Source organism: Hippocampus guttulatus, chromosome 1 (genome assembly GCF_054856545.1).
Source record: "Hippocampus guttulatus isolate MCC_2025c chromosome 1, RoL_Hgut_1.0, whole genome shotgun sequence".
Lineage (NCBI taxonomy): Eukaryota > Metazoa > Chordata > Actinopteri > Syngnathiformes > Syngnathidae > Hippocampus > Hippocampus guttulatus.
The window spans coordinates 4,359,349-4,373,296 of NC_141261.1; the positions used below are offsets into that span (position 1 = coordinate 4,359,349).

Consider the following 13,948-nt stretch of genomic DNA (forward strand, 5'->3'; position numbering starts at 1 on the left):
AGGTGAGCACTTTGGGCGAGAGATGGCAGAGGTCAGACAAAGCAAAGGTGTAAAAGCACCCAAATCTATTTAGATTCAAAATAGACTCAAAATCTTAGTCGGCGGCCCGGTGGTCCAGTGGTTAGCGCGTCGACGTCACAGTGCAAAGGTTCAATTCCAGCTCCAGCCTCTCTGTGTGGAGTTTGCATGTTCTCCCCGTGCCTGCGTGGGTTTTCTCCGGGTACTCCGGTTTCCTCCCACATTCCAAAAACATGCATGGCAGGCTGATTGAACACGCTAAATTGTCCCTAGGTGTGAGTGTGAGTGTGAATGGTTGTTCGTCTGTGTGTGCCCTGCGATTGGCTGGCAACCGGTTCAGGGTGTCCCCCGCCTACTGCCCGAAGACGGCTGGGATAGGCTCCAGCACCCTCCGCGACCCTTCGGAGGATAAAGTGGCTCGGAAAATGGATGGAAGGATGGAAATTTTAGTCTTTAATATTGACGTCGCTAAGTATTCCCCAATAAATCACAAAACAACCTTCACATTCACAATCACCCATACTAATCACAAACCTATGGACAATTTGGAGTCTCAGTGAACCTAACATGTGGGAGAACGCCCACACATGCACAGGGAAAAGAGCTGAACTCCCAAAATTTGAAACCTCAGATCTTGGAGGCAGATTGATGAACCAATAATCCACCATGGTGCCATTTATGAACATACCATTGTCTGAATAAGTAATTTGCAAAGGGTGGTATGATGAGCACTGGAGGCTCATTACATGTACAAATAAAGAGAATATGAAACAGTAGCAGAATCAATGGGAAACCCACACAGAGGTAATAGCACTCAAGTCTCGGTTTCGGTAAAAACGCACAAAGAAGTTCGTGCTGGCATTCGTTCCCTCCAAATTTATTTTTATTTGCTTGTAAATTACAGCTTGTCTGTCGATTGAGGAACACATCAGGCAGTTCGCAAAGATACTTAAATATAGATCGGTGCTGCCAACCCCCCCATGTTCATCTGAGACTACAGACCCAGACCCATGCCATTCAAAGCAGCTTTTCATTTGGACCTCCCCACTGAAACAGACGGCCAGTTCCATTGCCTTCATCTCCTTTATACCCCCTCCTGCTCACCCCTTCCCAACAGCTTTCTCCCCACCCCCCCAAAAAAAAAAAAATCTTTCATCCCTTCTCACTAGCCTGCCATGTGTTGGCTTAAATATTGAGCTCCCCGCGTGCTCGCCTAGTCAGTCACTTGGTGTCGGTTTTATTGAGCCAAAGAGCGATGCAGTATGGCTGGAGCACTTCTTTTGTGCTCACACCATCTCAATCGTCTTTTAAGATGTCAGCATCTATTGCAGGAATGGAGAACCTGTTTGATGTGCCTCACCCTGCTAGTCTTAAAGTAAATAAAAGCTTAGAGCAACTGTGATAAAAAAGCCCCAAAACAATTAATGTACTCTGAAATGCTCATATAATATACAGTGAAATAATAAACATTAGTTTGTGTACAGGACCTTGGGTACTAAAATGGCCTCTGATCAGAATAAGGTTCCCAAATGATTCACAGTCACAAATTGCCTGCATTTTATGTGTGCTGGTGAAAAATGCCTGCCATTTAGACACAAACGCAACTCTGTTGCACACTCTGGAAAGTAAGAAAAATGTAGTCACCGACGCTTGAATCACCATTTGACACAAAACGATACAGTGCATGAGTAGTTCAAATACATACCAGACAGATGGCCAATGCTAATTTGCTGAAAATCTCCGTCTTCGTTATATTGCGTTGGCACAGCATGGTTGAGAATTATGGCAACTCGACAAAAACAAGAAACTCTAATTTAACTTCACAAGAGCATGGCCAAATGTCCTATCTGCAATTAAGTTCCTGCCCCGAAGATATTCATCGGCAAATGTTCTGAATTAGTCACAGTGCCAACTAGTGGTGACAAGTAATGCATAACATATACATCGATTGTACCGGGGCTCACCGACTCTGGTCCTCGAGGCCCCCTAGCGTACATGTTTTTTGATGTTTCCCCCCAAAAGAAGCTGATTGAAATGATCAGCTCATCAAAAATCTCTGCAGAAGCTGGATAACGATCCTGATCATTTCAATCTGGTGTGTTGGAAGAGGGAGACATCTAAAACATTAAGTATAGGGTCCCTTGAGGAGCGGAGTTGGTGATCCGTGTGTTTCCAGTACAGTACAAGGATCTACAGGGGGTCCTTGGTTTACAAGGGCCTTGCGTTGCGTTTCTACTTGACCTGAATTTGTGCATAATTTGGAACACAAATAGATTATTGTTATCCTACCCCAGAGCAGAGGTGGATTTATAGTTATAGTAAATACTCTATTTGGATGAAAAACAGTTTGAGGACATGACATACAAAGCAATTAAATGAATAACATCAAGTACGGCAATAACTGAATATGCCTTCTTGCTTCGCATGGCGACGTATTCTAAGCCGGGGTACGCATGTTGATTTTAAATAGTGGAACATATTTTAACATGTGTGATACACATGATGAGGGAAAAAAATGTGAGGTGTGTGTTTACTCTTCTACCACAGTATCTCTTCCAACAAGTGAGTTCCTTCTCCCAAGTGAGAAATCTGTCGTTGTACCAAGAGCGACCTGTGAGAGGCAGCATGGTGCCACACCGCATCCAAACGGCCATAAAATACAAAAATGAAGAAGAAATAGAAGCTAGGCTAACTGTTAGCTTACCTAGTAACTACCTTAAAATTCAAACTCTTCTGCTTGTCATTTTCATTGCATTGAATGACATATTCAAACACTCAACACAACCAGTTTCTCGCCTATTTGTTTTTGTCAAAGTCACTCTTCGAACACCCCACACCGCAGGATCATCGCTCATCTATTAAAGAGCTTGACGAGGGAGCAAAAAAACTCAAATTGTTGTCCGACTGTCCTGCTGTGGGAACCCTGCTTTTATGCTACTGCATAAACTCGTTCATTGCACGAATTTCATAAAGTCGTCGTAAACCGAGGACCCTCTGGATTGGGTTTTTTCAATTCAGGTGGATGGAAAATGACTGTTAAGACTAGCTTGTGACTATCAACATTAAATTGTCCTAACTTTCCAAGAGGTAAGATAGCCATAAAATGTGTGGTGCGATCGTGTCAAGCTTTGCAACCGCCTGCATGTTCACAATTATTCAATGGTGTCCACCAAAATAGAATTTTACAAACTTCAGAGGGATCACTTTCCTTCTAGTCCTTTAAACGCACTCCTCCTACTGTACAGCCCAAATTTTGCAAGCTTCGACAGACGTGGGGATGAAAGGGCTCATTCGCTCCTTGCTGCTTTAACTCACCGGCTTAATGTTGTAAGCCAGGAGCACAAAGCTCCTGTCTGCAGAAACTTGGAATTTGGTGGTAGTCAGGTCCTGAAAAACATACATACACACAGAAATAAACAACACACAAATGATTTATGAGAAAAGTAGGATTCTATCGTTGAGATGAATGATTTGGTCCCATTTATTGCAGTGGTGCAGCTCCCCTCGGCTGAGTCCTTTTGTTTTCTTTTCAAGTGTTGACTGTTTTCTTTTATTCATGCAGTGGTTATCTATGTTTGGAGGGAGCTGTGGTTCAAGTGAATTGTGTAACTTTTAAATTGCCAATATTTGTTTTTAGGCTACCAGAATACAGTGCCTATTATAGCAGACATTTTGATTAATAATCTATGATTGAGGAACATTTGCAATATTGCTTTACCGGTATATGTGTTGTTTTGTTTTGACTTTTGCAAATATCATAAGAATTCCTCTTTACAATAACTCATGTGCACATTAACTCATTCAATCCCAGCCATTTTCACTGGAGCAACCCCCTCAATCCCAGCGTTTTACTGGATTTTGACTGATCTTGCAAGGCCCACAGAATATTTGGTTTTAATGCTATATAAACATACCAAAATAAAGTTTGGACTTTCTTCTTTCAGCAGAGAAAAAAAATTGTTTCTATCTTTTTCCATTCATCAGCAATCGGCATTACAAAATGGCTAAGTTTCATGAAAATGGCGATTCCTGGGCAAAAATACGGAGAAAAAGAGCTTTTTGTAAAAGCATGCATTTCAAGCACGTGAGGCACCACTGCCACCTACTGGTCGCTTTTTTTTACATGATTTACAATGCAAACGGCTTATTCTCATTCACAGATTGCATCAGACCCTCCTCCTCTCTATGATGCAAAAGAAAAAGAAAAAAAAAGGCTTAGACGTACAAGTACGTCTTTGGTAGGCTGGGCCTAATTTTAAAAAGACGTACAAGTACGTCTTTGGTAGGCGGGGCCTAATTTTAAAAAGACGTACAGTACGTCTTGTGGAATGAAAGAGTTAATGATTCCAAAATATTGTGGGCAGTCTATTTTATATATCTAAAACAAATATATATGTTTTTGTTTTGTTTCATCATCAATTTCTATGACTTTTAGTGTCTCTGCTACAGTTCTCTGTCAAAGTCCACCATTAGCTTTGTTGTCTTAATAACATCTTTCACAGCGGTCATTTTGATGCAGGAAAACAGCAAACAGTAAGCCATTACACCGGTGTGGTTGTCGTGTAGCTTGAGATACTTTTAAGCCTATTTTGTGTTTACTGGTTGCACTGAATCATCATTAAACCTTCTCAAAACAACACATCTAATGGTGGCCCTTGTGCTCAATACTTTGTTTTCATTTATTTGGGGAGACCCAATTACACCTCTTGGTGCATACCATATCCCAACACACTTCATCTTGAGCCTGACAACGGCAGCCTGCAGTGACCCACATACTGTGAGGATGCGTGTGTCGCACGCAGGCGGCTAGGAGTGATGATGCCCATGCCGGGGGGGAAAAAAATTCTCTTTGAAATAACAGAGTAGAAAAAGGAGCTATATTCTGTCACGCCGCCATATTATGCTCTGACTGCAAGGGTGTAACATCAGTGATTAGGCATATGCAGAGTTAGAGACAATCAAATGACCGGGTTTGTCTGACATAAATTGAACTTTTAAGACCCACAAACCGAACTCAATGGTGTTTGTCATTGTCGAGCAAACGCATCTCGATGAGCTTTTGGCCCACAGTATCCCATAGTTCTTATTTGTCTTCATAAAGCACATTTTGTCGTGAAATAGATTTGTTTTTATGTCATTTGTAATTGAAGTTAAGTGTATGACATTTATCAAAAGTTCAGTGCCTTGACGCTGGTCAAATCACAGTTAGCCTTTACACACATTACATCCAGTTTTCCTTCATCTGACAGTCAAGACAAATGTGTGCACTCACCAGTGAAGTGTTGTCCAGCAGGGTGGTCATCAGGTTGTTGTTGAGGCTGAATGACAGGACGTGTCCCTCTCTGGTGCGCAGGACAACTTCGTTTTCTGCCAATATTACAGGGGTCATATTAGGGGAAATTTACTTTTTAGTTACTTGTGAGTTGTATACAAATAGTTGAGTCTATGCTGTAGCTGTAGCAACTGTGAAATACAAAATGGAAGTCAAGTCAAAAATGTTCTTTACAATAATACAGTATGTGTTATGAGGCCCCATTAGTTTAAACACAGTATTCTTATTAATATTACTTTTGTAGAATATGAATTAATCGGCACAATCCACCCGTTTTTTTATCCATCTCAGGGGGCGGCCAATTTGGCTCTTGCTCTCAACTAAAAATGATGTCACACTTGCTCAGGGGTAATAAAGTCCGGTCTCATTCTTGATGCTTGAGATGTTTGGACAAAAGCATGTCACAGGTTTGTTATCAAGACACCATTAAAAAAAAAAAAAAAAAAAAAGCATAATAAGTCCCCCTCAAAGACAGTTTGAAGAAAGGTACAAAGCCTACATTTATGTGCAAGTCATCTTCAGGTTATTGATCTCTCTCTCTCTCTCTCTCTCTGTGTCTCTCTCTCTCTCTGTCTCACTCTCCAGGGAAAAAAAAAAGAATGAGTTATGAATCCAGCGACCTCTGCAATTTTGTGTTGATACCATTCAAAATCAATAGGAGACGAGTCAACTCACTTTAGCTCAAGACAACAAAGGTCCCAAAATAACTAATCAATATAGTACTTTAGTGACCCAAGAACACTTACAGGGTGCCGAAGAGTGGACCTGGATCCAGTTCAATAGGAAGGAGACAAATATGTCCTGTGCTGTTCTTTCCTTTTGTTGACTTCACATGTGACTTCACATTTGATTTCTTGCTAGTGATGTGGCTGATCCAACAATCCGCACTGTGCGCCGGATTGAAAGGAAACGCACTGTCGAAAAGAAAGACAGATCCTTACCCGTTAACCAGGCCACGCAGGGGTCGTGACCTTTGAACTCTTCCCTCTCCAGGTCTTCCAGAGTGAAAAAGGAGCGGCGTAACAAGTAAGATTCATCTGAGGATGGAAGCCGGAAAGAAGAATTAGTCCAAGTGCATTGTTTATTTTATAGTTAATGGTAAACATTTTTTTTTAGACTTGTGTGATAATGAAGACTGTCAGAAAACTAGATCAGTGAGGGGAATCACCAAGAATTGTGTAGCATGTATGTTTTAAAATACACTTATTTTAAACCAATGTGTCCAAGTCAAGGCCCGGGGGGCCAGATCTGGCCCGCCACATCATTATTTTGGCCCGTGAAAGCAATTCAAGCATGTCAACTTCGATGATGCATGCAAAATCCCTTTGAAGTCAAGATGGCGCCCGAGTAGGCAGCCGTCGGCAAGTGCTCTCATGAGCCTTGCTTTTTTTGTTGTTTTTGTGTTTGTTTTGTAACTTTGTGTTTGTTGTTACGTCGTGTGGACCTGATGTGGACTTTGTTCAGCATTTTTTTGGCCATGACATTCATCAAGGAGGAGACTCTGTGCTTGGTGGTTGCGCCTTCTCGGCAGCATGGGTATACCAGCACTGTTTTTGACTGGGAGGAATGTCGGCGCCATTTGACTGTCGTTGCTGGACAGTCCCGGGGCGCTTGTGTCTTGCGCCTGTAATGGGCAGCATTTTTCACAGCCCCGCTTTGTTCAGCGGACGGATCGGTGCTGTTGAACGGTCTGCGGCTGGATGGATGTAAGGCTTGAGGAGCCGACGATGAGAAGAAAGGAGCGTTAGCGCGGAGCGCCAATGCGGATTTGGAACTGGGAGTCGCGGCTTGGAGTTTGAAGCGGATTACGTGGGACAGGAGAAGTGAACTAATCTCTTTTCGTCAATGGACGCTACAGCTTCGTGTTTGCTTTCAAAACTTAGCTTGTAGCAGACGTGTGCACATTTTGGGCATGATGTCTCTGATCTACTCCGCTCCTCTTTCATCTATAACTGCTTCAGACAACAAAATGTATGCAGAAAAGTGGTGAAGATTGCACGACTGTCTGTGTCCTACGTGTTGTGTTGTGTTATTTTTGTTATTTTGACTTCAAAATGGCGCTGCAAGAGTGGCTGCCTTTCCAGCAGCTCCTATATTTTGTTGTTCTACTTCTTCCTTTCATAACTTTGCTGCTGTGAATTGGGAATTTCTCCACTGCGAAACTAATAAAGGTTTTCTTATCTTATCTTAAAGTCTGAACCAAAATTTCAAACTCTCATACATAATGTCATAATTACAATGTTTGAACAATCCATTATTCTTGACCGATGATTCTTTACTTCTAATGTCAAAACTAGTTACCCATCTATTCGAAGCTCGCCGAGTTTGGAATATGTGGGGGTGGTTCAACATTTATATGGTTTCACAAAATTCACAGTCTTAATGGCCCTCCAAGGGAAACCGAAACTACAATTGGCCCATGACAAAAATAAGTTTGACACCCCCGTTTTAAATGTGAAAAAAACTACCGGTACTCCAAACCTTCAGTTTTAACTGGTGACAGTTTGATGCTGGAAACACAATTTCATTATTTCCTTTGCATCTTTCTTACCAGGGGTGAGGACGATGACGGAGAGAATGACTAAAGACATGACAGCCAGGATCACCATCATGGCGATTCCGATGCCCTTCCAATTCCGCGGCGGCCCATCTGAGCTCCCCAGCTCCTGTCCCGAAAAAGGATGACAAGCAATGAATGTGCCCGTTTATACGGCTTCACTTTCACATTGGAGTAACAATGTCTTCTTTCAAATCAATTCCATGTCCATATCAAAGATGAATTCCCCTGTTATGAGATCAGACTTTCAAATGCTGCTGCAGCTGCTTTTTTGGTCGGAGCGATCACTTTCAATCACAGTGCACTTCATTTAGCTTAACTGACTGATGGGCAAAGTGGTGCAGCTTAAAACAAAGTGTGACGTGTGCGGCGTGCTAGGAATTTTGATGAAGCTGCATTTATTAAACCCCGTTCCCCCCGGATATTGCTCGGGAATGCTGAGTGATGCTGTTGCCTTGAGGACTGGAACACATGGTTAAACATGGCAGCACATCAATCCCATGAGATGCTTTGGGTAAAGGCAATTGACTGAAGTTTCTCGATAGGGAAGTTTTAAGATCAATGAATAAAATGACATGTACTGTAATTGGTTTCTGAGATGATAGAGAATATCAAGGATTACCCCCCCCCCCCCCCCCCAGGGAATCATCTAACAAGATTTGTTTTGAAGGGGGCATATTATAGAAAAACATTATTTAATGTTTTCGACACATGTAGCTGTGATTTTGGAATGCCTGCCCACCAAACATATGCCAAATTCAACAACCAATTAAATATTTTGTAATCGTCTTATTTCTTAAAATGTGTCTGTGAGCGAGTCATTCAGCCCCATTACTGTATCATCAAATTGTGGTGCACATTTACCTATAGTTACTCTATCGCTTTGATGTTGGCACTCGCGCCATTGAGTGAACATGTCATTCCCAGTCGACATCATTTGACAAAATGCTCCCCCCGCCCCCATTGAGATGGATGAAAACGTGTGGATTTTCACCTAATTCATATTCCACAAACGCAATATTAATCAGAATGCTATGTTTAGACTAGTGGGTGTGCACAAAACATTGTAAAGAGACTTTTTGACTTGACTTCCCCGTTAAATGGCCAAGTGAGACGTCTCGTTTCTCAGCAAAAGCCAATAAAGCTAAAAGGAGAGCACATCTCACATCTCTACAAGGTTGCAGTCGTCACATCTAAGCTGCTTGCTAGTCATCATTAGTCACAATTAAAGACAATGGTGCGCCGTAGGCAGGCGCTGTTGCATTTTATCACAATGAATGGCTGACACTGCTGGCTGGAGTTCAATCATCCGGTGGCCGTTAAACTCAGCATTCATCACGCCTCACCCACCCTCGCCGCTCAGTGCCGGCAAAGTGTACAGCCAGGCCGGAAACAAAGAGTAAAACAGACTGCCACCCCTCCTCGCTCTTTGGGGTGCACCAGCTCTATTTTTGAATCACGAATAATGACCACATGAGCATAAATAGTGCCAACGAAGGTGCTTCCAAGGAATATAACACTTCATTAACATACAATTACATCAAGAAGCACACTGCACAGTCATCACATGATAATCATAATGCTTATTCAGCACCGTGTGCATGACTGGCGCCAGAATTGAATCCAGTTAGAAGCATAAAATTGCCCAAAATGTTCTGATAACATGAAGACTTAAGATTCTGGGACAACTATGGATTGTATATGGTTGATTTTTTTTTTTGGTAAATGTTTTAACCCTTTCAGGGACAGCGGTTAGTACAGTGGACAGCTTTTCATGTTATCAGGTTACGGGGTGCATGAAAGCTTTGATATTTGCCTTTAGTGCGTGCTGTCTTTAAGAGTATTGACAATTTTACATTTAACATTTAGAGTTGCTCATACTGTATGAATGAAGACCGATTGCACTGCTATGGCTGAAGCACAAATCCAAAAATCTACTCCACAACTCCACTGATGCATGTGAGAAGATTTTAGGGGCCCTCAAAAGTAGAAAAAGATCCATCCATCCATCGCTCACATTTGCCCTCATTTGGGCCATTTGACTTTGCATAAGAGAAAAGAACAATGAACTTAAAGAGACATGCTTTTGGAATGTGGGAGGCACATACTCTGAGATTATGAGGAGAACCACGAACCTCCAGAAAGAAAGTAGAAGTAAATCCCACCTGTGAAATGTTTCCGCGCGACTGAGTTGCACTTTCACGCTCAACCTCCAATTACTCAATATAAAGGCTGAAGCATGTTCCCACATGCACACCCCCCTGCCCCCACCCATCACACATAGGCACATACATGAAATTAAGGATACGTCATAATTAAAACATCCTTACGGGTACAGACTATAGTCTGTCACCTGGGGGAAAACACGTGGATTTGGACGAGCAGGAAATGAACCCCCAGAGTGAAGAGAGATTTTGTGGCCACCTTGGCATACGTAAGATAAATGTGTCATGAAAAGTGCTGGCTCAAGCTGTACGTGACAATTGAGCGAAGGGAGGATCTTAATCAAAATGCTGATGCACCAACTAGTTCCGGTGAGAGCTTCAACACGCAGACCTACTACGAATAGAAGGAACTAGTTTACATTTCTTATTAGGTGTTTTCATTTCATTAGACATTTAAAGGACAAGTCTTTTGTTTTTATGCAGAGCAACATAGTTTTTAAAATTATATTTCCTGGACATATCCCTTCTTGCTCGGCCAAATTTGAAGGAAACAATCATTGATGTTGAGTCTTCACGCTTGTGTCACAAGTGTGTGTTCTAAGAGTTGTACAATCCTGAATTAAATCGTAAAGTTCAACTCTTGGCTTAGGCCCTCATATGTAAATTTCCTCCTACATTCCACAAAAAAGCCAGTTAAGTCCACTCAAGGCTCTAAATTGCCCATAATTGTGAATGAAATTAATCTTAAGTGCCTTGCTCTTGACTGGCGACCATTCCAGTCAAGTTTAGCTGGGATTGGTTCCAGCTCACTAGCGACTCTGAGAACAACGGTTGTAGAAAATGGAGGGATGGATGGAAGAATCTCTTGCTAAGGGTTTTTGCGAAGCAGAATTGGGTGGGCACAATGAATTAGCATGCCCTATGATGTTTCCATGGAGACGGGTAAGAAGGAAGCAAATAGAGAGCTGGCAATAACAACAAGAAAGTCACTAACGGGCGGCCCGGTAGTCCAGTGGTTAGCACGTCGGCTTCACAGTGCAGAGGTACCGGGTTCGATTCCAGCTCCGCCCTCCCTGTGTGGAGTTTGCATTTTCTCCCCGGGCCTGCGTGGGTTTTCTCCGGGTGCTCCGTTTTCCTCCCACATTCCAAAAAACATGCATGGCAGGCTGATTGGACGCTCTAAATTGTCCCTAGGTGTGAGTGTGGGCGTGATTGGTTGTTCGTCTCTGTGTGCCCTGCGATTGGCTGGCAACTGATTCAGGGTGTCCCCCGCCTACTGCCCGATGATGGCTGGGATAGGCTCCAGCACCCCCCGCGACCCTAGTGAGGATCAAGCGGTTCGGAAAATGGATGGATGGAAAGTCACTAACAGACCGCTAATGGATTGAGTACAAAATGAAATTTCACAATTGCATCACAAGCACTGGATCGCATGTAAAAGTAGCAATGCCATACACAAGATGTTGCTGTTTCAAAAGTTCACTTTACGAACACAATTCCAGCTAATCTTTTCCCTTAAACAATTCATCCAACAATTCAGATTGTATTGATCGTGCACAGACTCCCATCCGCACTTAAGCGCTACAAAGCAGACCATGCACGATTCAGGCACTGTGAAGATTTCATAAATTAGACTCAAGAGACCTTCTTTAACTCCATCTTCTGTGCCTTTGAGGCATCGTGACTCTGCCGATAAATCACATGAAGAGGAGTGGTGCAGGCAGTTGGGGGATACTGGTTTTGGATTTGCATATGCACCAAAAAAAAAAAAAAATCCTTCTCCACATCAGTCAAAGATGTTAGATAAGTTATTTAAGAAGGATGCCTACATCAGGGCTTCCGTGGCAGATATGCAGCCCACGGTATTTCCTACATGGCCCTGACTTTAATGATGCACTCTAATTGCACACAAGGGAAAGCTGTAGATTAGCAAGTAGCCCACGTATGTATCACCTTGTCAATATCTTGCTCAGCGCAGAGGTCGTCATTCAAACAGGCTGTAAGTTTGTACCAGTTGGGATAACCCAAGCCCCTCACTTAATGAGATACAGCAGCGGCGTCAGATTGATTCAGATCTCTGCAAGTCTTTAATTATATCGACAAGACCGTCACTCTGTGTTGTAACAGTCACCGAGAAACAGAGTACCACTAACTTGGCTGATTGTATTTTTTGCGGGTCCTAGAGGTTTTTTTATTTTTTATTTTTACGCAACAGTGGTTCTCACAAGCTGATGTTCTTTTGCTACATTCTTTATTAACAATATTACTGGGGAATACTTTCCAGACTACATCAGCGGCAACCGATACAGCAAAAGCAACATAAAGTAGAGCGCAGACCTCTGTCACAGCCAAAGAGTCTGAAACGTGGCATCCGGGCACATTTGATGAAAATAATCTTGAGACAGGGCAGGCCTCTCACACAGGCTAATTTCAACAGGACACAAAATAAGGTGTGTAAAGTTTATCAGAATTCTCTAACCTTGGAGTACTTTGACAGACGTGTTATCAAGATATCTAAGAAATGTTTGAAATGGAGGTGATGAAAAGCATGTCTCCTTTATAAAGGTAATTATTGCAACGTCACCTTGTTCGATGAGGAGATAAGTGACATTTTATAACCCAGTGACGCGACCTTTGTCGAAAAAACATGCATTCATATTGACAGCGGCTGGCTGTGGTGCGAAATGTCGCAACTTCTGCCAACTATGTGCTGTCAGTGAGCCCGGTGAGAGATAATAAAGCAGCAGAACTATTCCTCGGGTGTTGCACTCGAGTTTGCCTGAGATGTCATCACATCAAAGTAAAAGCACACAAAGTTCTCGTGTGACTTCGCAACAGACCTCGCTGGGCTCTGCATGGCATTACATTTCATTGTTTCAAAACCCTTTTCTCCACTGGGACCACTCTGCACTGATCTCACCAGCAGAAGGGAAAGAGTATGCTTGATCATACAGAATGTGGTAATTAGTCCACTCCGTGAGCTTTAGCATTTATGCACTTGCAGCATTAGAAAATTGAGCTTTGCAATGCATTACATTTTTATCCTTTGTTAATCAATTTACAGGAAATTAACCAAACTTTGGCAAGTCCTTAAATACAGCCACTGTGATGTCATAAATAAAAAACGTTATTATGATGTTATAATTACAAAGTGTATTTTTTTGTTTGAGCTAGTTAGTTAGGTAGGTAGGTAGTAACCAATTTACACACACAAAAAAAATCTATGTGGTGGATTAAAAAAAATGATACTGTTCCAATCTGCGTACATTAGTGCCGAATGGGGCAGTGATCATCTAGCAAATCAAAGCTGCGGTTGGAAAAAAAAAAAACGTGTGTAGCAGATGACATCCACTGTAATGTGCAATGTCTGCAGGAGGCCACTCTGGCTATGAATTGCGTTGAAATCAGCCATCAATATAATTACTCCGGTCTAAGAGTTTAGCACAAACATGAGTGACCTTTGGTGCATAGCACTGCAGCGTTAATGAGCCTTCGTGAATGTTATCAAGAACTACAAGAAGAGACCAGCATCACGAGGAGCTTTTATGGAGTCACTTTAAATTTCAGCTCCGAGCTAACTGTGTGTAACGGTTTTGAAGAGAAATGAAGAATTTCAAAGTGAATTCAATCAGGCAAAAATGATTTTTAAACGTCTCTCTGTCTCTCAGAAAACACACACACGCATACACACACAGAACTGCAAGTAAATAACCATCATTTGACCCCCCCCCCCCCTCAAGAACTTGATTTACTATCTTACCTTCTTTTTTAAAATTAGTATTCATGGATAACTTTTTTTATTTCAGAATGAAAAATATGATTTTGGTGAGAGTTTTTAAATGCCATCATTTTGTATGTCTTGTCCAAACATTTTAG

At 42.1% G+C, this 13,948-nt stretch overlaps 1 protein-coding gene across 2 annotated transcripts in view; it reads right to left on the minus strand.

The window, feature by feature from the left end:
* Positions 1-13,948, minus strand: part of LOC147210106 (inactive dipeptidyl peptidase 10) — a 34,083-nt gene that overhangs the window by 18,805 nt on the left and 1,330 nt on the right. For both annotated transcript variants that reach the window (XM_086105164.1, XM_086105155.1), the window contains exons 2-5: positions 7,902-8,016; positions 6,292-6,387; positions 5,291-5,385; positions 3,334-3,405 (exon numbers count right to left, since the gene is read on the minus strand). In XM_086105164.1, the coding sequence (XP_085961290.1) occupies positions 3,334-3,405; positions 5,291-5,385; positions 6,292-6,387; positions 7,902-8,016 (378 nt within the window). The remainder of the gene's footprint in view (positions 1-3,333; positions 3,406-5,290; positions 5,386-6,291; positions 6,388-7,901; positions 8,017-13,948) is intronic.